The sequence below is a fragment of the Cloeon dipterum genome, chromosome X, assembly GCF_949628265.1.
Source record: "Cloeon dipterum chromosome X, ieCloDipt1.1, whole genome shotgun sequence".
In the NCBI taxonomy this organism is placed as follows: Eukaryota; Metazoa; Arthropoda; class Insecta; order Ephemeroptera; family Baetidae; genus Cloeon; species Cloeon dipterum.
Window position 1 is genome coordinate 1,957,511 of NC_088790.1, and position 25,832 is coordinate 1,983,342.

General features: G+C 42.9%; 1 protein-coding gene across 6 annotated transcripts in view; it reads left to right on the forward strand.

Moving 5' to 3' along the window:
• Nucleotides 1–9,774: 9,774 nt before the first annotated feature.
• Nucleotides 9,775–25,832, forward strand: part of pan (pangolin) — a 53,300-nt gene continuing 37,242 nt past the window's right edge. For 2 of the 6 annotated variants that reach the window (XM_065493380.1, XM_065493383.1), the window contains exons 1-3: nucleotides 9,777–10,004; nucleotides 17,942–18,017; nucleotides 18,388–18,488. In XM_065493380.1, the coding sequence (XP_065349452.1) occupies nucleotides 9,840–10,004; nucleotides 17,942–18,017; nucleotides 18,388–18,488 (342 nt within the window). In that variant the 5' untranslated portion in view covers nucleotides 9,777–9,839. Of the gene's footprint in view, nucleotides 10,005–17,941; nucleotides 18,018–18,387; nucleotides 18,489–25,832 lie in introns of all 6 variants that reach the window. The other 4 variants (XM_065493382.1, XM_065493384.1, XM_065493381.1 and 1 more) reach the window with 3 other exon arrangements.

Sequence of the window (25,832 nt, forward strand, 5' to 3'; positions counted from 1 at the left end):
TCCCTCCCAAATTTCCCGGAAAAAACAGTATGAAAAATTAACTCTAGCAATAATTGCCAAAATACGCTTGATCTTCAGGAAAGTAATTTGAAATAAAAATAAAACTTTAGCACAAGCCACAAGCCATAACATTTTTCTGCACGTGATTTTCCCAGAAAAATATTATCTTGGAAATTGTTGGAAAAATCTGAATGTTTAGCAAATGTATGAACGTTACCCATCATTGAATTCGACTCGCTGAGTAGATTCGAAAAATGTAAATCTTTAAGAAATCAGATCAACTTGGTTTTTTATTGGAGAAGTAGCCAATAGAAATCTTGATTTTTTCATTAATCCCTTAGAAAAAATTGAATCCCTAATTCAAGCTGTTACATTTTTGCAAGTGATTTTCGGGGAGCGCTTTTCTTTTGCAAAATATTTGGGGTTCTTGCAATAGTATGAGAGTGGCACATCGTTCGAATCGTCTCACTGAGTAGATTTCAAAAATTTTGAACGTTAATTAAAATTGGGACACTTTTCAAGAAATTTATTTAAATTTTATGCCGAGAAAAATATAGTGAGCAATAAAATGTGCCAAAACGAAAACTAACTAAATTAACATAGCTGAATATGTGCAGAGCAGAACAACCCCTTGATACATATATAGAGAAAGCATGAGTGTGTTCACGTATCATAAGCTCTCTCTCTCTCTCTCTCTCTCTCTCTCTCTCTCTCTCTCTCTCTCTCTCTCTCTCCTTGTGGCACGGCCGTCACTCGGCAAAGCAGAGCAGAGCAGAGGCAGTTAGCTGCTTTAATTATTTCCACCGCAAAAGTACATGCGAACTGAACCAACATTATTAGGCCTGTGTGCGAGTGCGTATGACAGTGTGAGCAGCAGCATTACGCATGAATAGAATCTGCAGACGTCCCGCTGAGAGCGCAAACCAAAGCCACGGCTCGGCTCTTTTCAAAACTCTCTTCTCGCTCGTTCGCCCGTTCGCTCGCTCGCGCACTCACCTCGGTAAAAATAATCATAACTCTCCCGGCGCGCATGCACATCATAATAAAAAGCAAATATCATACATGTGTATGCCTCGCTGCCCTTTGTATTTACCATTTGCTCCATCAGCAGCAGCTGGATCGTCGCGCGGAATTTTCACGCACGCAAACCTATGACTTCAGGGATGTGCGAAATAGCAGCAACTTAATTTCAATTTTAAATCGATTTTGAATAAGAGATGATCAAATTTCATTGGTTTTTGCCTGGTGGCTTTAAAAGAAATATCCGATACTTGATTTTCCACTTTAATCGATGTCTGTTAGGATTAAATTTCGCGCTTTTTTATCGGAAACAACGTCCAACGGATTTTATATATGACCAAGAATTTAATCACAATAGGGGCGTGGTTCAGCGGTAATTTAAAATAAATGTGTTTTATACTTGTTGAAAAGCGCGGGAAAATCGTTAACGTTTCTTCTGATAGACTAATTTTCAAACGGGGGTGTGGTCCCTAGTAAAATTAGAAAAGAAGGCGTGGCAATTGTCGCAAAGCGCGGCTTTTACTACTGGAGAATGGGGGCGTGGTTTCTTGCTAATTCAAAAATGTGTGTTATCCGTCGAAAACGGCAAAATTTATCATTCCGTCTGATAATATATTCTCAAGCATTTTCAAACGGGGGCGTGGTCCCCAATGAATTTAGAAAAGAAGGCGTGGCACGTTTCGTAAAGCGCGGGAATTTCACGTTTCCCTCCGTTTTTCAGCTAAAAACTAGATTAAATTAACATTTTAGAAATCATCGAAATGTTCCAAACGTCTTTGCGGCCAGAGGGAAAAAAAATTTCGCACATCCCTTACTATAGCAGCGCGCGCCACTTGACCTCCAGCTGAATCGGCTTTATTTTAATCAGTTCCGATTAGCAAAAGCCGTGTGCGTGAATGCAATATGTGTGTGCGTTGTATATTTATGTATAGAGGCGGAACAAAATCGTGCTGACAAATAATGAACTCGCCGTCTAGCGCTCCACTCTCTCACTCTCGCTCGCTCGTTATATTTATACACCAGACCTATCGCCACGCTGTATTCTCTATTTAATGAATTTGTGCCGCTGTTAATTTATGAACTACGTTACGTTGATCTTCAGGCGACAAAGTACAAATATGAGAGCGATTCGATCAATTCGTAAAAATATCCTATTTTTCTATATTTTCCTATATAACCTTCCATAAATTAAAGACCATCTTTGACGAACTTTCTGAGCACACCAATCAATTCTTGAGGGTCGAATTAGTTAAAGTGGATATTTCTTCCGACCAAAAATTCCAGCACCACGTGCGAATTTTTTTCCCGCCAACACAATATGAACGTATATGCGAGAAGTGCGCATGCGTCAGAGCTGGCTGGATGTGACGAAGAAGTCATTCGTATAGCTAGGCGGTCTCTCTGCATGTGCTCAAACCAGCTCTGACGCATGCGCAGTTCTCGCATTTTCATATTGTTTTGGCGGCAAAAAGTTCTCCTTGTGCTACGCACCACGCGCTGGACTTTTTTGGTCTGAAAAAGTATCCACTTTACCTAATTCGACCCTCAAGAATGGATTGGTGTGCTCAGAAACTTCGTCAAAAATACATATTTGTATTTATAGAGTTGTAGCGGTACAACAGCGCGGTCCTGCTTATTGTTATGAGCCAACAATTGTCGGCGGTTTGAATTATTGTAATTTTGCATTATTGTTTAACAGCAGAAAGATGATTTTAATTAATTCAGTTTTCGTCCGTGAGCCACACGGTGTGCTGACGTGAGTCGCTATTAATTGTGCAGAACCCGATTCAAAGGGGTGAGTCAAACCGCGTCAGTTAAACAAAAGAATTTGTGACTTATTATTGTAAACAATTTAAGTTCTTGTACTTGATTAATTGTCCGATCGGATTTACAACTGTATCCTAATACACCAACCAAATTCGTCAATCTGAATTTACCGGTCTTCATCATTTCAACCCTCTTCTAACCCCAAAGAGTCAAAAAGAAATTTAAAAGAGACATGAACAAATATAAAAATGACTCCGATATAAGCCTCAGCTGAATCTTGTACAAATAAATAACAATTTTTCTGATAAAGTCAATCTCGGGAGACCGCATGCAAAAGCTACATATTTATCGCTTCAGCCCGTGTCAAAAAATCACAGCTTATCGACTGAGTGCTCCTTAATCCGTACGCCAGCAGTATAATCTGCGATTTCGAAGGGCTGATGATTGGATTTTCAATTTAAATACGAGAACGATTGATTTTTGTGTCATGCGTGTTTAAAAACGCATGAGAATTTTATTCGTGTTTTTCAGTGCTTTTAAAAAGGATGTTTACATTTTGAGAATCAGTCGGTTCTATTTTCACCCGTGGATGGAGTGAGGCTGCGCCGTGTCTGACGGCTGGACCATATAAATACATACATAATCTGTGAGGCGCGCGTGCAGGTTCGACTCGTTTTATGACTGATGGCTGCGCGCCGCTCAAACGCAATTTCTCAGGCAGGAAAAGTAATTTAACCAGTTTATTTCAGACGCTTCGAAACACACCACCAGCGCGCCCCAGTTTATTTATTTGTCTTGAAAGGCTCTAATTGTGCTTCTAGGGGTGGCTAGCTTCAGGAAATCGTGGTTCATTCGTTTGGAAGGTAGATTTGCAGCCCGGAAATTGAAAATTAGGAAAATTATTTGAATTGTTGTACGTATTAAATAAACAGATGGTCGATAAACTAATGTGTTCTTCGTTTTACAATAAAAAAATTGAAATTTTCTCTTAAATATCCAGCACTTTAAAAAAAAATACACAAAAAGTGAAGCCTAACCCACGAAATTTTTTTCATATACTTCCGACCAAAAAGTGCCCCAAAATCCATTTTTTAAATTGAATTTATTTGACTGTCAGTATGGTAATACATCAAGTGATGATCTTCTCACATGCATTCCACCGGTTACGCCCTCTTTTATGAGTAAAGGAAATGAATTGCTTCCGCGCGGGGTGAGAAAAATTATGAAAATGTAACAATGAGAAGATAAAAAATAGTACTTTTGAGTCTTGAAGGTTTTTTATTTTTTCAAAAATTGCAGATTATTTAAAGGGGTCTGTCTCTGTTTGGCCTCAGTAAAATTCACCAGTTGATAGTAGCGTCAAATACTGCCTAAATTCAGAAAACAGATTAAATTTACAGTTTTTCCCCCACTGAACAAACATTTCTCAAATTTACCATTTTCGAACTCCATCTGAATATATTTCAACTGGCTATTAGAGGATCTTTAAAATTTGTTTGGGAAAAATCAAAATACCCAAAATTCAAGTAATTTATTCGAGAATCATCTCAGAGAAACAAATGTTTTATGAAATTTAATAATTTGTTTGATTTTCAGAGTCGGATAGTGCTACCGCGTTATATTGTTTGGAATAGAGCGAACTGCAGCAGTTCGGTTCTCTCATTTGCAGGGTGAACTTCATTAGAGACAGGTCGGCAGCAGTGCAACATTATGCCGAAGGTTAAAAGAAGAAAACGTGATCGTCTCGTAAACACGGATGAAGGGAGTCGGTCCCATGTAAGTACAAATTCTCACTTTTACGATAGAAATTAATTGTATTCGATTTAAAATTTCCGTGCTACACTCTTAAATACACAGTCACCGTCGTATACTATGTCAGCAATTCAAATCTATTAAATTTACTTGAGCAGTCGTTCGGAATAACCTTTAATTTGAAAAAAAAATCGAGATTATTACCTTCCGCTCGGGTATTTTCGTTTTATTTTTTGAACAACAAAACTTGTGCGGTGGGTGAAATTAATTTATATTAATTCGACGGGTTGTCTGATTCTAAGTCAAGATGTCTTAAATGAAAGGTACTTTAACCTTTTTCAGGGTATTCCACCCTGAGATCGGTCCCAGAGCAACTTTTCGCCCTTGAAAATTTTGATTTGTGCACCAGGTGTCAAAGGTCGATTCGTTCGCAGGTGGGGACTCAACTCGTTCAGGTTCAGGTGTACAGGTCACCGAAACCATGCCTGCCGAAGGTTCACAGCACTTAACTCCTCTGTCGCACTCGCCTCACAAAGGGGGCGTGCCGTTTGTGACGTCATTCACAACTGGGGGGCGTGCCCGACTTTCGGCGGCCGATTTAGGCCACTTCGGCTCCGAACATTTGGGTTTAATTGGTGCCAAAAAATCGGCAAAAAAATCTAGTTTATTTTGGTTTATTTATCTTGCTACCGATTTCGGCAAAAAACAAGTCCATTATAAGCTTTATTTTGTTAACCCTCCATCTCCCAGAATGATTTTTCGTGCACAAGTACTGAGTTTCGATCATTCTTGCATTTCCAGTTAACTCTATGTTTATTTGATGTGCGAAAAAATCGATTTGGATAAGAAATAATCGATTCATATAGCTGGCCGCTTCTCAAGAAATACCGTTTTATGTATGAAACTGACTTTTGTAACGGAGGGCACTAATCATATTTTTGGTACGCGTGTTGCGCATGAAGTCGCAACACTTATTATATTGAGCCGACTAAACAATTTAAGCTTTATTTCCAAATTCCAGGTAAAGATAAAATAGATTTCCTCTTTTTTGCTGTAAAGCTTTAGTTTTAAAACAACCTCATGCGAGCCATAAAAATTTTTCTATTCCAATTTTCAATAATCAAATGGGATATAACAAATTAAAAAAAAATCAGTCAATAAATTTGTCCCAATAAAGCCGCTGAAAAGGTGCGAAATTCAGCAAGTGATGCGTCCACCCAGCCCGTTGAGCTATTTGGGCATTTCGGGTCAGTTGAAAATAATTTATTTAGAAAACCTGAAAAATGCCCAGAAATTAATGATTCGTACTCATAAAAGCTCAAGAAAAAAATTAGCTATCGGTTTGTGCTTTTTTCTCATATTATTTATTGCGAAAGTTGTTTTAGGAAAATCTGCTCCCGTCTTTGGATTAAAATCTCCTAGGTTTTGCAAAAGGGCAGACAATAAATTATGTATATTTATTTAAAGAAACACCAATGGTGTACAACAGACATAGACATGCATAAATATTAAAGTACACTAGCACGCATGAGAGTCAATGGGATCTTCTTGCATTCCAAAAAGTGGTAGAACTTCACATATATTCATCACAGTATACACATTTTTACAATCGAAACCGGCCTTACAATGATATTTCTTGTCAGTACAGTAAACATAATGATAATCGTGACAGGTGTGCCTGGTGAAAACATGTCTATTTAGAAAACAGGAATTTTTCCAGCCCGGATCGCCCATTGCAGGGGTGCCATAGAAATCCCCATCGATCTGGGAGAGCTCAGACAATAAATTATCGCGGTCAATTAATCAATTACCTTTTATCTAAATGAATTAATGGATCGAACTTACTCATCAATTTGTTAGAGCGGAATTCCAATTGCTGATGCGGGTAACCAACGCGTGTCGCATCAATGTTGTGGTCTTCCTGATTAACTAATCGCGTGAAAAGTTTGATTAACAACAAAAGTCTTATTCAATTTTGTTACATATTTTATATCGAAAAATATTTTGCGATTTCGACCAACACGCATTAGCAACGCTTTTCTCGGTCTAGATTTTGAATTATGCGTGAAACGGCCTTTGTTAAAATTATTCAATAAAAAAATACTGCTGCACGCGGTGAAAAGATGAAAATTCTCTTGTGTGTTTTAACAACAATTGGCCCCCCAACATAACCTGCGTTTCGGTCCGATTATTTTGACAAGAGGGTGCGCGCTGTGCACCTGACAAAAAGAAGCTCAGCCGAGCGAACACACAGACCATCAAGGCTCGAGGAATTCTTGCTGGTCCATTCAAGCTGCGCGACGTACGATAGCAGAGGGTGCAAAGAGCCGAGAGTTTGTGTGTTTTGTGTGAATACAAATTAGGCTGTAAATGGACAAAACGTTTTTCACGAATCTTGCCACCATGAATTATGAGGTCGATTGACGGGATATTTTTAGGTGAACCTTGTATTTGCTTAAAATATAGCTGGATAGAAGTTCGGGAATAAGGGCGTCTCCTATTATTTCGTTGGCATAAAAAAAAACACTGAAAATCGAATTGTGTGGACTGTAAATCTTGACTGGGTTCAGGTATCACCTTGAAATTTTCCCTGTCCAACCTAGTTTTCAATCCTAAACAACTTTTCAATTTATGAAAAATGCGCAGCTCAAATTTCCAGCCAAAACTACCGAATGACAAACCTGAAATCGTTCCTGATGCGATATTAAAATTTAGAAAGCTTTATAATTTTTAGTCAAAATTTCGAGAAAATTGATCTTTAGAGCTAGTGGCAGACCAACTGCAGAGTTTGTCGACGTTGGGCACTCAGATAATGCCACCCTGCGCTTTCTAATTCCAAGAAGCCGCTATTATACTTTGTAAAGAAAGCAAAAGGGTCTTGCGCGAGGGGATAAAGATAGCCACGCACGATATTTGGGAGCAAGTGAGCTTTCTAAGCGCTGAAACGGCAGAAAGACTCTTCTTAAAAATTTTTAATACACTCTAGTTAATTTTCATAACTATATATAACTTGACTATATTTCCAAGGAAAAAATATATTTTGTCACAACCGCTTATCAAGATATAATTAAATTTAATTTTAGAGTCAAAACAAAGCATTCCAATTCTACATCGTATTGAAAATTTTGTGTGATGTCAATTGTCTATAAATTAAAAAGTGTTTACTTTCTTACTTTCCATTTTTAGATTCAAAGTGATTTTTATTGCGGATCAGCAGAGCAACTATGCTCCACACCTCCACATTCAGAACACAACAGATAAATATACAAAACATTTTTATTGAATGGGATGATAATCAAGGACATGGAAATTCAAATTATGAAAATATAGTAAACTACCAATGCGATTACAGTAATAGTCAAACTCATCCCGATCATTTCAAAATTACTAAACAGAAAATTATTTTCTCTCTTTGGCTCCCGAAGGGCCAGGGAAGGTAGTGGTTCAACTGAAATCCGACCATTATATACACTCGAATGGAAAAGTTGGCCAAGAGCAAAAAATCGCGGCCAAGCGAAACGTCATAGCGGTGTTCAGGAACGAGGAGGAACGTGTGCAAGGTGGTCGTTTCAAACTGTGGAGCAGTGGTGAAGGCAGAAATGGTTCGGAAAAGATGCTCTTCGTATTCACCAGAGACGTAATGAACTTCTTCGCCAAATGCGACACCGTCCAGTTTTCCCAAGATATCAAACGTCTTCTATATCAAGCTCTTTTTATTGCTTTTTGTATTAATTAGCATTCAAATTTAAAATCTTTGTCTGTTTTAGTTTTAAAGAAGGGATGGGGAGGTAATTTAGAACAAGTTTTGGAAGATTTAAAATATTTTCAAGCACGAAAAAATTTATTTTTAATACTGTAGCAATAGGGGTGGAAAGGGGATGGGGTAAGCACCCTCTAAATACTCTTGTTGGTTAGTGGAGGTCAAGTCGAGTACAATGGTCGGCAGATTTTGCAATTGTGATAGTTACAACCCGAGATTTGAAGGTGCAAAAAATTGATAAATTATTTTTAAAAAAAAAACACGAATTTTATGGGTTTTTGCACCTCCCAATCTCGGGTTCTAACCATCCAATTTGCAAAACTAGCCACCGTTGGACTAGTTTCGACCTCTCCTGAACAGTTGAAGGGTTTAGGGGTACCTTCCCTTCAACCCTAATTGTGAGGTGCCATGGTTCGTCAACCTCGAAAAAAAATCCCTGAATTTCGTGTATTGATTCGCATTTAATTTAAAAATGCTTCATTCATTTTTAAATAAGGTAAAAGGTGATAATTTAGTAAGAGTTTTGGGTAAATTTAAATATTTTTAAGCACAGAAAGAGCATTAAAATATTTTTAGCATACGAATTGTAGATATGAGTTTGAACGAGGATGGTGGTAAAAATTAACGATGAAAAATTCAAAAATAAAATTTTCTAATTAAGTGTGTTTACCAATACGCATCGTTCAAATAAAATAAATTGAAGAAATGGGCAGCAAATTGAACTTCATGCACGAATAAAAAATTACTACAAAGGCATATGTATATATTTCGGTAAAAGAAAAAGTAGCCACGGAAATAGAAATAAAAATGCAAAAAGTGTTATGGTGATTTATTTCTGTACGTTGGAAGACACACTAATATTTTTCTGCCCAAACGAAATCCATATTGGTGCGACGAGACGAAACTGCAAGCAAGTCGTGGCAGTGGCAGAAGGGCAGAAATGAGGAAATTGCATGATGCTGGAAAAGTGGAGAGCGGCGGCGAGTGGCGAGAAAGGCGGCCGCGTCCAATAAAAAGCGGAAGAAATGGGCAGAAGCAGAGGGCTGGAGGGTTGGTTGGAGAGCAGAGGGTCGTAGCGGCCGGCCGGCCGGCCTGCGAGAAGTTCGGGGCGGGCGCGATTGGCGGTCAGGGGCGCATGCGGGTTCGGCGCGGGGGTGGTCCGTCCGAGGGGCGAGCGGGGCCGATTGGCCGCGTGCCGAAAGTCGGCCGGCGGCGGCGTCGGCACGGCTGGCTTTTGCGTCCGAAAAAGGAAGCACAAAGAGCCCGGCGGCGAGTTGAAAGGCGACTTTTTTCTCGCCCGGTGTTATTTTTAAATGCGCCGTGTATTTCTGGTGGCTGCAAATAGTTCGTCTCGTGCCGCGCGCCGCCAGCGCCACGCGGCCGGCGCACGCGGCGGAGAGAGGGGGAAGCACCGGCGGGCTCCCCTCCTCTTTTCCTCTGGCCGCCTCGCAACTGGGCACGGGCAAGTCGAAAGATTCGGAGGGAAAATACGCAAAGCAGGCGAGCGATTTAGTCGGTGTGAGGCGGTGATCATGTGAAAATGCCGCACGTGAGTGCTGCCAGCTCCGCTGGCGATGATCTTGGATCGACGGACGAAGTAAAAGTGTTTAAGGACGAGGGCGGCGCCGACGACGACGAAAAGCGGTCGCCCGACAACAACCTTAGCGAAGAGAAAAATAGTCTGATCGACCTGACCGAGTCGCAGGTTAGTCTCTGAGAGTGCTCAGGACCACCTCCCCTCCACCTCCGTGTCCGAAATGTCCGAAACACGTGCGTGTGCGGCCGGCCGGCCGGGACAAATGCATATACAATGGTCTACGTGTGTGTCTCACTGTCAGTGTTGGTGTGTGATTATGGCTCGAGAACAGGTTTCGCGGGGACCATTCTAATTAACCTGCCCACCGCGCGAGTGAATGGCCGTCTTCCAAGTTGGACGCCGGTTTCCCGGAAACCGTCCAACTAGGCGGAATTTTATTCATGCCGCCATTGTTCGACCTTTTTCGGACGCACCGGCTCGTTTCGCGGAACTCCCAAATTCCTCACCAATTTCCATTCATTTAAACATTTTTTTACTCGTAAAAAAGTTACGCTGTCAACAACAAAAAAGATTCTAGGCCGCAGAGATAAAGGAAACGTCTACTTCTCTCTTCTCCTCTCATTCGGGCCCGATAACCAGTCGGGTGAAGAGTGTCAATCTTCTCGCGGACGGCGATAACAAGACCCATTACCCGGCGCGGCAATAGCCTAATTGGAAATCCCTGACAATTAATTAGGGCTCGGATTCCGGGCCGCGAATTCCTGACCGACCGCTTGGCAACGCTCCCGGAATTCCGAATTCCTCGCGACTTATATGTCAACGCATCAGAAACGTTTTTTTCCTACTTTGGAACAGGGAGACAATGACAGACTCGAATTTTGACCTCCTAGCGGGGGAGGAGCTGCTTCTCTTTTGAGCTTAACTTCCTGCAGGGCGCCCTTGGCTGCAACATCATTCATGCTGCGACTTTGAAAAACGCCGTCCCTTTGGACGAAGCGTTGTCATTATTGCTGGATAAAAAAAAGTCGAGACATATTTTAGAAATCGTGTAGATACGCTTTAAAGGCAGAAGGGAAGAATTCATTAATGAATTACATCTTCATCGACTTTTGGCAAGGTCAAAGTTCCAATAATGTGCCCCCACAAAAATCAAATCTAATTTTAAAAAAGCACAGCCGGATCATAAAATTTCTTAAGGCACAGAAATTCTTTTAAGCTGGAGGTAATGCTGTCAACAATTCTCAATCTGTCCGAAACTTTGAACAGGACTCTTAACACATCAGGGCACTAACCAATCCAATAACATCAGGGAATATTAATACCCCGAAGACGGGAAAAACACAAGAGAATGTTACAAAATTGTTTACTTCTTATATAGCCACCCTCATGAGTGACTCAACGTCATAGGTTCAAAGCTTGACAGAACGTTCGTTTTTTCGGCACTTGGATGTATTTTGGGTCTCCACTCGCTAGTTTATTGTCTTTTGGCGAGGTCATACATTCCAATTGGAATGCACACACAAAAAATACAACTTCAATAAATTCGGAAGAATCGTACAATTTCTTGAGCTATGGTAAGTTTTAAGGTTGCGCACGAACTAGACAAATAGCGTCTTAGGAAATGCAATTTAAAATTTATATAGCTTTGAGGATGTCACAACAAGCGTCACTTCAATGTAGGCATCCATTTGTAAATACAGAAGCACAGCATAATAACAAAATATATCTTCGTCATCAGCATCATAAAATTTTATTAACAATGTTGCGCAAAGAATTGGAAAACTCATCGAATCGGGCCAAATAAGGGGTTAAAAGGACATTTAAATGCCACAAACTAATAAATTGAAAACACGCACGGATGGCAGGCTAAATTTATCGGATAGGAGGAACGGGATTCTTGAACTCGATGATGACAAATTCGAATTCTTCAGCAAGTTAGTTCACACAGGAAGCAAGTGAGGATCTTCTCACTGAACTCCATCCGATTGCAAAATACAAACACAAGAGGAAAATAAATACAAAAGTGAAAACACATGATGCATCATAATTTTTTAGCATAGGAAAAATACTCGTCTACAGAATAAAATTTCCGCGTTTACAAAAATTCTTTCAAGTTGTTAATTCTTGAAATAAAAAGGGAGAATATTCTTCCTCGGGTAACAGATCAATCAGCAGTCTAAAAACAAAACCAGCAACTACGTGGTAGAATTATCGAGTTACTTTTGAAACCCTATTTCTAAATCGGTTTTCCTTGGGGCGAAACAGAGTAAAAGACCATGGGGTTAAGGGCAAATACGCAGGTTTTAATATAGACAAACACGGTGCGGTCTTTTCTTGCGGTCTCGAAAAATTGAGCGAACACTTCATTTTTTCTACTTCTGACTTGTCTTATTGATGTATTTGTATATTTGTATTTAAGTGAGAATAAACATCTATAATAATAACACCATGTACCAAAAAACATGCGTGAAATGAAATTTGTTTTATTAAGATTTTTACATAGACCGGAGAAGCAAACCCGGCAGGACAAGAAATTAGTTTTCAGGAACAGGTCAAGACAGGAAAATTGTTTCAAAACAATTAAAATGTTGGTCCATTTTAATCTCATTTGAAGACCATTTTGACACTGTTTTACAACGTTTAATTTAATTTCAATTAATTTATTTGTTTTCATACAACTGTAAAGAAATTGAAGCTCCTCAATTTCTATCCGCGCCTTTACAAAATTTAAATTAACAATAAAAAATAATCGTAGTGAATACATTTCGAAATGTTTGTGTCGCAAGCAAGTGTGCATGTTTCGCTACAAAGAAGCCCTGTAATTATAAAATTTGTTAGCATAAACAAAGGTTTTGAGACGTTTCTCGAATTTGTCAAACTGCGGCAAACCGCGAATCTGCGCTGGAAGCTTATTACACAAATTCAGCATGACAATGTGCCTAAAAATGTTTAGCCGCAAAAGTTTCCACGTCCACAAGTTAGTAGCCTTAATTTTGTTACACGGAATGATTAAAAAAAATCAAGAAAAAGTGATTCATTTTTGTAATTCATGTGACTCTGCTAAGCTGACATTGCACAATCAACAAATAATCGTTACACTGTACCGAGACTCCCCATGTGTGTGTGTGTGTGTGTGTGTGTGTGTGTGTGTGTGTGTGTGTAAGAACCAAAATAGGAGTCTACCCACGATTTATGACAGATTACGGTTTTCTTGACAAGTTCTATAATCCAAGTTATGAAATAAAATTGGATTTCCTATAATAGAAGAAAAGAGTGTAAACATTGCTTAATTGAATCCGAGGTATACATATATTTTCCGGGGCAGCCAGGTTTTCTCACTCGCGCGAATGTTTGCTTGTGCGCGGCGGCGGCGTGTCTCGACTTTTGGAAAAATATAAACGCGCGGGAAGCAGCAAAGCATGAAAATAAAGCGATTTTTTGTCAAAGGCTTGGAAACGACATCAAAGAGAGAGCAGAGCTGGCGCGCAGTTGGGCAAAGTCGCACAAAATTAGCCGCGCGCAGCAGAACACTTTAAATAGATTACGCACTAAATTAATCAAATACTTCTCTGGCCTGCCACTTGCAAGCCGACACTCGACCCAAAACAAACGTGTTTTTCACCCAATTTGGCCCAAGCGACGCCGAATTTTTCATTTTCCTCTTCATTAACTGCACCCAGCATGCCTTTCCTTTTGAAGAAAGCAAAGCGAAATATTATGCAAATCTGTCAAAACCCCAGCTTTTCACGGAACTGATGTCTCAATATGCCCGGCACGCTGTGCTTGTTAAAAATAAATATTTATTTTAAAATATAAAACTGTTGACAAGGTGTTTGCTTCAACGACTATTTCGTAGTAACTAATATGTATAGTTGAGAAATGTTTTCACTTCCTTTCCGTGAAATGACCCAATGCCTTTAATTCGATTGCTTCGAGTTGTATGTCCTTATAAGAAGCTTTATTTATTTATTGAATTATTTTTGACATCCCGAAGCAATTTCCGAGGCGAGGATGCGATGCACTTTGGGGGAGGAACGAGAAGCATGGCCGTAGAAAAAAAGCAAGCATCGAAAGGAGCAAACAAGCTGCGGACCTTCCTCTCACTTATTTCCCTTCCTCCTCCGCCTCCTCTCTGTGAGCATTATTTTATTTTTTGTGGCCTGCCAGGCAGGCCAGCGAGCGAGCGAGCGAGCCAACGATCTGAGTGAGGAGCAGGTAGGGAAAAATGATTTTTATAATCCCATGTCATGTCTCGCGCGCTCTCTTCTTGTTGGTTTTATTTATGGCACTCATTTTGGAGGTAGGCAAATTCAAGGAAAAATCAACAGTCACTCTTGTGGTTTAAATCAAGCTGGCTGGCTCGCTCGCTCGCTCTCCTCGCTGCGAGAAGAAAATAAAATAACAACGCATAGAAGGGGCGCGAGGCGAATTCCCAAATTTACAATGTCGACGCCCACGATCCGCGCTGTTCGCTCTCTCGCGCTCGCTGGGAAATTCGGCTCTTTCTTTTCGCACGTGCGATTTCTTATTGATTTTATTGCGGGTGACGCGTCGATTTTGACGCACGAAATGGCCTACCAGAGATATCCACTGCGTAGAGCAAAGAAAAATTTCGAAACGGCTCATGTTACAAAACTTTTGGCTCATGTTAAATGACAAATCCCCCCAGAGATGAGTTTATAGATTGTTTTAATTAATTGGCGTAAACACGTTAAAAAATTTATTTCATGCGAAAGATGCGAAGCATTTTGCAACTGCCTGAAAATTTTAAAAGCCTCTATTTCTGTGCTGCTTTATAATACAAATTAAAAGTAGCTGAAATTACCATTCGATTCCTGATTGAGTCCTTCTGTTCCGAGTCGCACGGATAAGCGGACCGCGCATTCGCCATGCGCAGATCTCTATCTTTTCCCATGTTTTCGTTAGCGGCTCTGTGTCAAAATTGCCGAAGCCATCCGCGTCTCGATTGGTGTCAAACGAAAGCGAACGAGTTTAACTACAACACAAGTCGAAACCAGGAACGCGGGAAATAAAGCAACTGAGAAATACACGTTCAACAATTTCCGCGGAAGCAACAGCTTGCGACAGTAGCAATATCTGCGCATGCGCAGCAATAGCAGTGAAGCACGCGCAGCAGTCACGTGACTCGATCCCGCCATCTCATTGGCCAAGAGCAGGCTCGCGCATGCTAGTTGGTCCGTTAAAACCGTTACTTTGGCGGTTTTTGATTTGAACCTAGCTAAAATCGCTGCAAGAGCCAATCAGAGGAAGGATGCGGCTCTCTATTCGTCCCAAGATCGAGACAGCAGCGCCACAGCGACATCCAGTGCGAGCTAGATTTTCTTTGGCGCTGCAGTCTCGATCTTTGAACGATTAGAGCCCTTCTCCGATTGGTCCGCATTGTTCACAAATACGATTTAATGGTTAGAGTTTTCCTTATCCTGTCTTATAGTGAACAGCGACGGACGCAGGAATCCCATTCTAGCCTCACTTTACAAAGTGGCGAAAATATAGCAGTGGATTTGGGATGGATCCAAACACAAATAATTTCCAAGAATCGTGGACCAAGTGCGAAGGGCAGAGTGCTGCTTTTATCCTTTTTCTATGGACAGAGTTGAGTTCTGCTGGCCGAAGGGAGGTTTTTTCCACAAAAGCCGCCCGCCCGCTCATTGTGGGGCCAGGGAATAAAGCGCGAAGCAACAGCAGGTGGAGAAAATACCGCATCGGGCAGCCTTCTCACGATTCAGAACAGTGTACTTGGAGGGGGCACAAATTCCAAATGTTTGTTTGCCGAGACAAAAGCCCCGTACGTGCGCGTCGTGTAATTTCCAAGAGAGAACAAAAAGAAAGAAAAAAAGCCAGTCTCTGGTTCAGTGTGTCTCGTCGTCGAACGCTGGCAGTTGAAAATTAAAAGCTGCTATATTAATTTCTTTATCAGCTCGCGCAGATAACCATAAATGAAATGACAACATGCCAATGACACACACTCGTGCTCTGACGCTGCTTCTCTCGCTTTTTTATGCCGCCTGACGAGCTTTACAGACTTGTCGCGCCCGCTATCAGCCTGCCCGACTGTTTTTCTTCCACTCCCATCTGCTTTTCGCGTGTTTTTAGCAACATGTTTGTTAACACGCCGATTTGACAGAACGTGACTTTTCCTCGCCGAACTTTTCCTTTCTGCGTGCGGTCAACGTCCCGACTGGTAAACAACGCTTTTGCAACTTTGCGTTTTCGTTCACGCGTCTCGTAAATAGACAAAGGCGATGATTATTGTTGCTAACGAGAGAGGTAATTCAATAAAAGCGTCAGTGAACACGCTTTTTCTCACATTGCTCGAGTCCTATAAACGGTCGGACGGGTAGGCGTCATAACGAACGGAAAATTATAAAAATCGAATCGAATCGCTCGCTTTTACGACTGCCAGTCAGCCAGCCAGCCACATGTACAGAGTGCGAAATTAAAGGGAGAAACAGGTATGTGCGCCGGCAGCGATTTTTTAACTGTGCATGCCGGGCAATAAATTATTGTTTTAACCAAACAAGACAAGAGTGCGTGTCAAAGAGGATTATTCGACAGGTGGCGGGACCGCCCTGGCGAAAAATGGAATTATCACGGCCTAATTAAGCGCTCAGATAGAGAAAACTAGACTGAAAGCTCTCGGCGGGCGCGCAGACACGCGATCCTCTCGGTTTCGAGCTTTTTGCCGCGGCCTGACCAACACCAGACTTGCGTTTTAATTTTTCCACTCCTTCCGCCGCTTTAATTACCGCAGACACGGTTGTTATACGCAGTCCTTGGAAAGCTCGTTTCAACACTTTAAATTCAATCGCGCCTCTCGGAGAGTCACCCTTGTTTTTCTCGCTTATCGCTTTCCTCCTATCGCGCCCGCCGGCAGCTGGCGGCTCTATTCTCTGCTCGTAGACTCGGATTTGGTGTGAGGTCAACGGTTCGTTTCAAAGGTGAACAATATTTATACCATCCAAGCAGCCGATGATGATCGATTCCCTGGCTTCGTTCCTCGACTAACACTTGAAGACCGTCTTTGACGAAGTTTCTCAGCACACCAATCGATTCTTGAGAGTCCAATTAGGGAAATTGGGCATTATTCCGACCAAAAAGTCAAGCGCGACGTGTTTAGCGCAAGCATAGGACAAGTAGAAGACAAGTAAAACAATATGAACCTATTTGCGACAGGATTTGACAAATAATAAGTCATTCGTACAGGTGGTCTCTCTCCAAGTTCTCAAACCAGCTCTGACGCATGCGCACTTCTCGCATTTAGATCCATATTGTTTTACATGTGTCTTTTACTTGTCCTACGCACGTCGCGCTGGACGTTTAGGTCGGACAAATATCCACTATACCTAATTCGACCCTAAAGAATCGATTGGTGGGCTCAGAAACTTCTAAGACGGTCCTTAGCACTTAATCCGAATCCCGAATCAAAGCTGTAAAATCTTGGTTTCTCCAGAATTGCGATAAGGCAATAAATGCGGCAGCAATCGATTAATTGGCCAACAATAAAACTCGGGCACACACCAGAGCGGCCATAAAAATTATTATTTACATAACGGCCTCCGCAGTTTTCAATTACACTTTTCCTCCTATAAACAAATCGAAAAGGCAGCTGCCGGCGAAAAGGCCGATCCGAAAATCAGCTCTTCTCTCCTCTCGCGGATCGCCCTGGGGCCGAAACACTCGAGAAACAGGATGGTCCCCTTGTTTAGAGTGTTAACGTGTTGAAACGCCTTAGCGGAGCGAGCGTCAAGATTCCTCCCTAAATAGTCGCCAAATGGTTTTCGACCGATGGAAAAAACAAATAATCCATTCATTCAATTAGCCGCGAGAATGGAGGGTCGCGTCTTCCCCGAACGAACGAAAGGAGCTGCGCTAATTACAGGGCCCACCGGCCAACCCAACCGAGCTAAAGCAAACAAGCGGCAGCGAAAAACACGGGTAGCAGCAAGCGAGCTGCCGCGGCCGCCGTCGAACGATTTCTTCTCCTGAATAAAATATGTGGAAAAGCACACAAAATTATTCACCGCCGCTCGCACCGGCCGGGCATACCAATGAGAAAGTCTAATAATAATTTTACGCATTCGCAGGAGAAGAGCCAAAGCAGCAGTTTTTCCCCGAAGAGCAATGCGGCGCCCAGGAGTAGCGACCTCAGCCCCGTCTTTGGTGAGTTAACAAATTTCATTGTTAAAAAATAAAAATAAATCCCCTAATAGCAATAGAATAAAGACTGGTTTTTTAAAGCAAAAGAAATTGAGGCTTCTCGAAGTTCTATGTCAATTAAAAAAATAACGACAAAGATTTAAATTTTCCCGCGCTTTGTACCTCGTTTTTAATTATCCGGGAGCCACGCACCAAATTTTAAATTGCCCCCGCGAAGTACGCCATCTTGCCTTTTTCAGAAAACCAGCAAAAATTTGAATCCGCACGTATTTTATTAAATGAACACTTGGTTATTGGCTTGCGTGACGAGCCCGCGTCGGCGATGATTGTAAATTGGTGCGCTAACGAGCCTCCGCGGGCGTTTGTTTCACAGGCAAGGTGGACGCCATGGCCCAGTCGGCCCTCAACATGGGCTACTTGGTGGGGCCGTACCACTACCCCAACGGCTCCACGGGCCACATTCCAGTCACCATGGTGAGTACAAAATAATTTTCTCTCTGGAGCCGAGAGGCTGCGTTCGCTCGCTTGATCGCAGCTCAGCGCGCTGGCTCGGCAGCAGGTACAAAAAAAGCCTCCCCCACTGATGGATGTTGCCCACACCAAACAAATATTTGGCAATCCAGCACACAGGAGCACACACACATACACACACACACGGAGCGAGAGAGAGAGAGAGAGAGATCAGAGAAGAGAGAGAGAGAGAGACAGGAAATGGTGGACGAGGAGCAGAAGCAACGCTCGCTCGCTGCTTCTCCTCTCTTTTTCTCTTCCACGCACTCATTATATTCCCGAAACGCGGGGTTGATGATCACAGGATCCAAAGGGGAGGCTGGCGACAAATTGTTGCTTTTTCCCCGAATCCAAGTAGCGGAGTTTAATTTTGAAAGGATGCACCACCTGGCCACCTGTGTCTAATTCACAAGTTGCAATGAGCGTCTAATCCTTTAAAACATTCCATCCATTCGATCAATTTCCTGTGAAATATTGGATGTACAACTCACTCTCGAAGCCTCGCCGTTTAATTTATTAGGAGCTGTAAATTTTTACTGCCGCTCGAAAAGGTTGTCGGACTTTTCCCTCGCCGAGACAAATGATTGCGTTGAGGAGAATTCACACCCGATTCCCCCCTTGGCCGGAATTTATGTGTGTGTCGGTCGGTAAAAGGGATCTAATTAATTAAAGCTCTCCGGCATTTTCCTGACCAGCGCTTTAAATTTGTTTGGATAAACAGGCGTAAAAAGGTAAATCATCAATCACGGCTAAATTAATTTGTGCCTCCCCTCCCCTCCCCGCCTCCCGTGTTCCGAAGCGCCGTGTAATTAGAAATTGCTCAAAATTGTCCGTCGCCTCGTAATGCTTTTTGGCGCCAAATCAGCTCGAGGCGACACTCGTCTGCTTGCATAACCGCTGGAAAACACGGGATCACACTTTTCAGAAGGCCCGATAATAGTTTTTTGTTGCTTTCCTCGGCCTATCTCGAATTCGGCAGTTTGTCCGCGTGACGTCACCATTAATGATGTTTGCAATCAATTTTATTCGGGTGAGCGCGCCGATTGGCTGCCTTTTTATATATACACACACACACACCAGAATCGGATTTATGGCGTCATAAATAAACAGGCTAAACGATGCAAAAGGCAGTTTTCGCGCGCTCGCTCGTTAGCTGGATTGCCAGTGACAAAACATAAATATATATATATATATTTGATAATCGCAGCCCGGCCGGCGTGTTAGGTTATCCGTGAAAATGCGCGGCAGCAGCGAACAAAGGAGAACGTGTGTGTGTGTGTGTGTGTGTGTGTGTGTGAAGAAAGGGTGGTTCGTTGCTTGGTTCTTTCGGCTGCCGGTTCCTCTCGCGACGCGAGCGAGAGGCTCGAACGAAACGAAAAAGCTGCTGCTGCTGCTGCGTGTGTTGGCTCTTTTTTATTTCTTGTCGAGCCGAGAGCTGCAAGCAAGCGCTGGCTGCTTCCCTTGTTAATCTCGGCGTAGGCGTCGACAAGCTGGCAACCATGGGCCGCCGCCGGCCGGAGATTTCTTCGCGGTCCCCCCTCCCCCCCACCTGCATACCATTCAAAAGACGAGAAAAAAAACACCAGCGGCGTGGCCTTGTTAGGATCAATATTTGAATAATAGGTGACAGCCGGTGCCTTTTCGCATTTGCACGGCACGGGGCTCGGGGGTGGCTGGCCACCAGCAGCCCCCGTGATGAATCGCACACGCCCCCTCGGAGGCAGCCGCGGCCGCTTCCTCGGATCAAGGCCTCGTTAGGCTGGCTGCCGCGGCCCGAGCCACCGACCGACCGAACCGAACCGAACCGAACGAACGCAAAAGGACCAGGGGAACCAGCCATTCGTTTGCTCGCCTCGCCGCGCCCGCAAACACACATTTTCCACAGCCAAAACCAGACGATATTGTCTCAAATTCCTGATGAATTTGTTAATTCCAGGCCCACTCGCAATTATTGGCAGTAAAAAGCTGTGCAAATAATCCCCATCGATCTAAAATTTCAAATAAAAATCCGGGAGCGATAAACAATTTGTTTTAATGAATAATGGAGCTTTTGCTACAGTAAAAATCAAATTTTTACAAATTTCTCCCATAATTTCCATGGCTTGACCACTTTTTCTTGCCAGATTTCGATTCCTCTCGTCGAGATCTGTCCAAGGGATCATTTTCCAAGATTTTAAGTTTCAATCCTGATCACGCTCATTGATGACAGAAAAATGTTCCTACGGACGTATCTAAAGTACATATATTTTTTGGGGGAATTTTGATCCAATGAAATAAAAAAATGTCAATCTGTGTGCGTCCTTCCTGCAATTATTTTACGCTGCCTTTGCGGCTCCATTCATAAAGGAGGAATTCTGTTCGCGTTGCCATCCTAGGCCAGAGCCGAAATTCCCAAGCCTCAATTCGCATACATTATAATTGCCGCGGCCGGCTCGTTATTGGAAGCTCTTTATCGTAATAAGAGCCGAGAGCGAAATTTGCACGCAAACACGGCCGCTGCTGCTTAAATGCCTCCTCTCCTTCTGCTTGTAATAATAAAAAAGCAGCGACTCGGCGAGTTAGCATTCATAAAAGTTCTTAAAAAGCAGTTAAGCCGAATTCTGCCTTTTTCGCGGATCACGTTCGTGAGCTAAACACACAAACACGCCAGGCCAGAAACTTCTTGCAGCAGCTTCGCACTTGGCACCTCGCGCCCCAAACTTGTGTGCCGAGACGCAAACTGCAAACTTTCCTCTCGTATTTGCATAATTTGGCTAGCGTCGCTCCGCCACCGAGAGCAAACGCGGAAACCGAGAAAACGCACCCAAAAGAGACAACCCTGCGCTTACTCAAACATTTTTACACAAAAGAAGCATCACAAACAAATACGCTGTGTGACAGATGAAATATGTGCGTTGACTGTTCTCTCCCCCCGTTTCTACAAAAAATTACCCTTGTTAAAAAAAAATCCTCACTCTACGAATGTCATTCGATGGACACAGACCTATCGTTCCAAGTTCAGTCGCAATATGAAAAGTCGAAATCGTCCCTACTCGAACGTGTGGAATTCAAATGTAAGTACCGGTACAATTTAGTTTATTTATATTTATTTACAATCATACTATGGCACAGAAAGTGAAGTTCCTTCATGCCTATCCGCGCATATTCACAAATTTTAATTAACAAAGAAAATAAACTTAGTGTATAATACATTTCGCAATATTTGCGTCGCAAGCATACAAGCATTTTCCGGTCCTCGATGTCAAATTCGGTTCAAGTCTCACACAAAATGTCTCTTTTGATGCTGCAATAATATATTGACTTTTGGCGAGGTCATAGTGTACACATAAATTAAAAATTTCGGAATAATTGTAGAAATTCAGATTAACAATAAAAAAAAAATACATTTCGAAATGTTTGTGTCGCAAGCGAGGGTGCCCTGTACAGTAATCGAGAAACTTATCGTAATTATTAGATTTGTTAGCATAAACTTAAGTTTTGAGCTGTCTCTTAAACTCGTCAAACTGCGGCTGGAAGTTTGTTTTATCAATCTTTGGAGGTTGAGTTTTTTTAACCAATTTCCATGCCTCTGAAAACCCAGGATTTCAAATCAATCAAATCTTCAACATTTTTCCCTTAGTGAGAAATCTGTTTTGGCATGAAAATAAAAGAAACGCCTGCTCTCAAATCGATGCAGAGCAATTTGGCTTTTAGCTAATCGCACCGTTTCCCCCTGTATCGATTACCCGGCGGCAAAGACTTGAATGCAAGGTTTTTCCGAGCTGGCGAAAATGGAGTTATCGATTTCGCAAACTTGGACCGGAGCGTGTTGCAACCAGAGGGGTTAAAAGTTGAAAAGGGTGCGCTCTCATTATATTTGTATACATTTTTTTTTATTTCACTTCACGCAGACCGCAATCCCCCTCATTTGAAATGATTGCTGCTCGCTCGCTCACGTCGCGTCACAACAAGTCTGCTAAGCGTATCATAACAACTCAACAATATAATATCACATAATAATTTTTCACCTCCCCCCGACCCTCTCTCTCACTCACTCACTCTGTGCCGGTGGTGAAAAGAGCAGAGCAAGGATTGAAATATGTATCTGCTGGTGCGGAGCGAGGGGAGCGGCAGACCAATTGAATACAAAATATGGAATCATAACCACATATACATACAAAGAGGGGTGAACCAACCCACCTGAGGCTCATTATAATGCGATTTCGGCGGCCGGCAGGCACGCGAGCCACCCAGCCAGCTTTTAATTGTTGACACCTCCGACGAGCGCTCGCTCACACACGGGAGAGAAGGGGCGTCAGTTATTTTGTCATATCTATTATATTTGCTCTGTTAATGTGCCTTTTTCCCTCGCGGCCGCGGCCCGGCAGGAAACAAGTGCACGCAGCACGCCAAGGGCTTCTTCACGCCAAACGGGGCGTGATTTCTCACGCAAATCGAGTCGCGCCGATCGATCTGCATACCATGTGGCCTTTTTCCACTAACGCGCCCGCTTGAAAAATCAAACACGGACAGGAAGTTTTCGTTTTCGCAACGGCACAATCGTTTTTTTGCGTTGATCCTCCCCGCAAGTTCAAGGCTGTTAATCAAAAAGCGAAAATGACAAATTGTTGCGAAATAAAATTTCTATTTATATATATAGTGCTTTCTTCGAAAGAAACAAATTTAAAATTGCCAGATTTCCAGGACGAAACAATTGGCACTAGAAAATCATCTGACACAATGTGCCAAAAGTAGGCAAAATCGTGAAAAATAACCGTTAATTTGGTCACCGGGGTCCGGATTGACGCGACGCGCAGATATGGCGTCTGGTAGAGTACGGCGGGAAGTTACAGTACGTAAAATGAAATTGGCTCGGAAAATTTATAATTAAATATAAAAGAATAATTTTGTTGTTATTTCTTTATTAACAGCTGATTAGCCCGGTAATTGGCGAATCGACCGTTAGATTACACATCGTGCTAATAAAAATGTAACAAAATACGCGGGAATTAAATCATTACGCCTCTTTTTTGACGCTTCTGATTGGCCGCTGGACTGTCTCCTGATTGGCCTTCATTTTTTAGACGCCATATTGAATTCTAACCGGCGGGAAACCAACACAGATCTCAACCTGGACTCGGTGGTTTTTGTCTGAAAGAAAACCGCCGACCAATCAGAGAAGAGAGCTGATTGGTTCAAACTAAAACCGCAAAACTAACAATTTTCGCCGATTTTCGACCGAGTCATTCGCCCCTCTGAGGAATCGATTGGCACTGCCAAAAATGAATTTGCAATGCATTTTAAAGAGAAAACAGTGTTACCCCCTTTCTTTCCCAGAGAGCATCCCCTTTTTACGGAGGTACACACGCGCGCATTTTTTCGCCTTCAGAAGTTTCGTCGCGGAACGAAATTATCGTTGGCGACGCCTTGTGTGCGACTCGTCGGTAATTCGGTGCGTTTCTTTTTTCTCTCCATTCGTGCGTCCTTTGAGGGGTTCCCTAATCGAATTTCGTTCCCCGCTTTAAAAAAGTTTTCGTCGCCGTGGCTGTGATTTTCTCAAATCGACTGACGGAAATTTGATTAGGCCGGGGCAAAACTCTGGCTGGCATCTCGGAGAGAGAAATAAAGAAGCTGAAATTGCATCGCCGGTGGTGCCGGGTGCCGGCCGAGCCGGGCGAGGAGGTCGGCTGTCTGCGCGTCTCGGGTTGAAGAGTTCCTTTCTGCTGATGCCGGAGTCGAAATCGTGCACGCAGCCGTTTCGCGGAATGAAACCAAAATATGGCGTGCGCTGCTGCTGCTGCTCCGCTGTTTACGCCGCGCCAGCCTCTCGTTTTCGCGACCGAACACGAGCCCCCGACGCAGCCGAGTGCATATTATCACCATCAGCAGCCAACCCCGCCTGCACACACGGCCGAGGGGGAAACCAACCGACATCAAAGGCAATCCGATTGTTTGCTCCAAATAATTAATAAGCATTTCTTCTGGGATTTCGGATTCTGCACCTCTGCGTACGTTTAATTTGCTCGCATCAAACAAACCGTCGAGTTTCATGCCCAGTGTCAATAGCCAATTTAAATTTAAAAGTTTCAAACTGTGAATAATCGATTTCCACATTGGAAAAAGACAGATTTTGTGGAAGAACGCTGGAATTTCGAAAGGGCGTTGTCTCCAGAAAACAAAAGACAAATCGCGGGAAAATTTAATTTTTTATTTTTACCCCCGCAATCGAAAGGGGTTTAAAGTTCGTCTTTTCACCCACCTGAGTGCCTTAAAAAAGGTATTAAAAATTCATTGTCGAAATTCACCAAAATGGCACGTTTTAATTAAGTTCTTCGTCTTTTGGCACCAAATTCATCCCTTTTTTTAAAAAAAATATTGGCGAGTTCTTTCCCCTGACCTATCCTGACGATCTTTTCAGGGTACCGAACCCTGAGATCGGTCCCAAAGCAACTTTTCGCGATTTTTCCAACCATTTTAAAGCTCTTGTTAACAATATTCAATAATTTTATAAATTATTGATAGTCGGTTCTGGTTTTAAAAATGAAATTTTGTAACAAAAAAAAGCTTTCGGTGCAGGTGGACGAGTGAAAATTGTGTGCTATGTGCATGCGGCCTTCAAATTTGGAGAGAGAGAGAGAGAGGCCCACGCGACAAAAACAGTCATCGCCCTCGATCCGACTGGGAGCAATAGCAATAATGCATGAATGTGTTTATACGTATGGCAGGCCAGGCCGTGTAAGTGCGTGTGTTTTCTCGCTCGGTCCGCGCTGCAAACGAAACGGCACTCGCTCTCGTGCAGGCTGGCGACCTTTTGGCCGGCGACCAAGAAAGTGGTCAAGCAGTCAGCGCGTCTGATGGCAAAATCGATGCGGCTGGCGTGACCTGGGCTCGTTTCGGCCGCCGCGGCGGCGGCTAATGAGGGTGTGAAGTGGCGCCGCGCGCGTGGTCATCGCCGCGGCCGGCGACACACACGCGATCCACTCGTTTTATCGCAGCCACGCGCTGCCTGATAACCGGGCCTGTTGATGCCGATAAGCCGCGTGTTAATCACAAGCGAGACACGAATCTAAAGTGACCCCTTACCCCATCATCCCCTCGGTGCGTGTTTCGCGTGCTTTCCTCGCGCAGCCGATGCAGAATGCACGCCTGCGAATTTTTCGACCGTGGCGCCGCGCAGAAAAAGACACCGAATTCCGACGGGCCCAAATTCCCAAGAGCCGAATTCTCCGCACAGAGAAAAATAGACGGGCTGCAATCAAGTCGTTAAAGGCGCGTGATAGCCGAGCCAAATATAAAACGACTTATCTCGAATTAAACACGCCTGCAAAT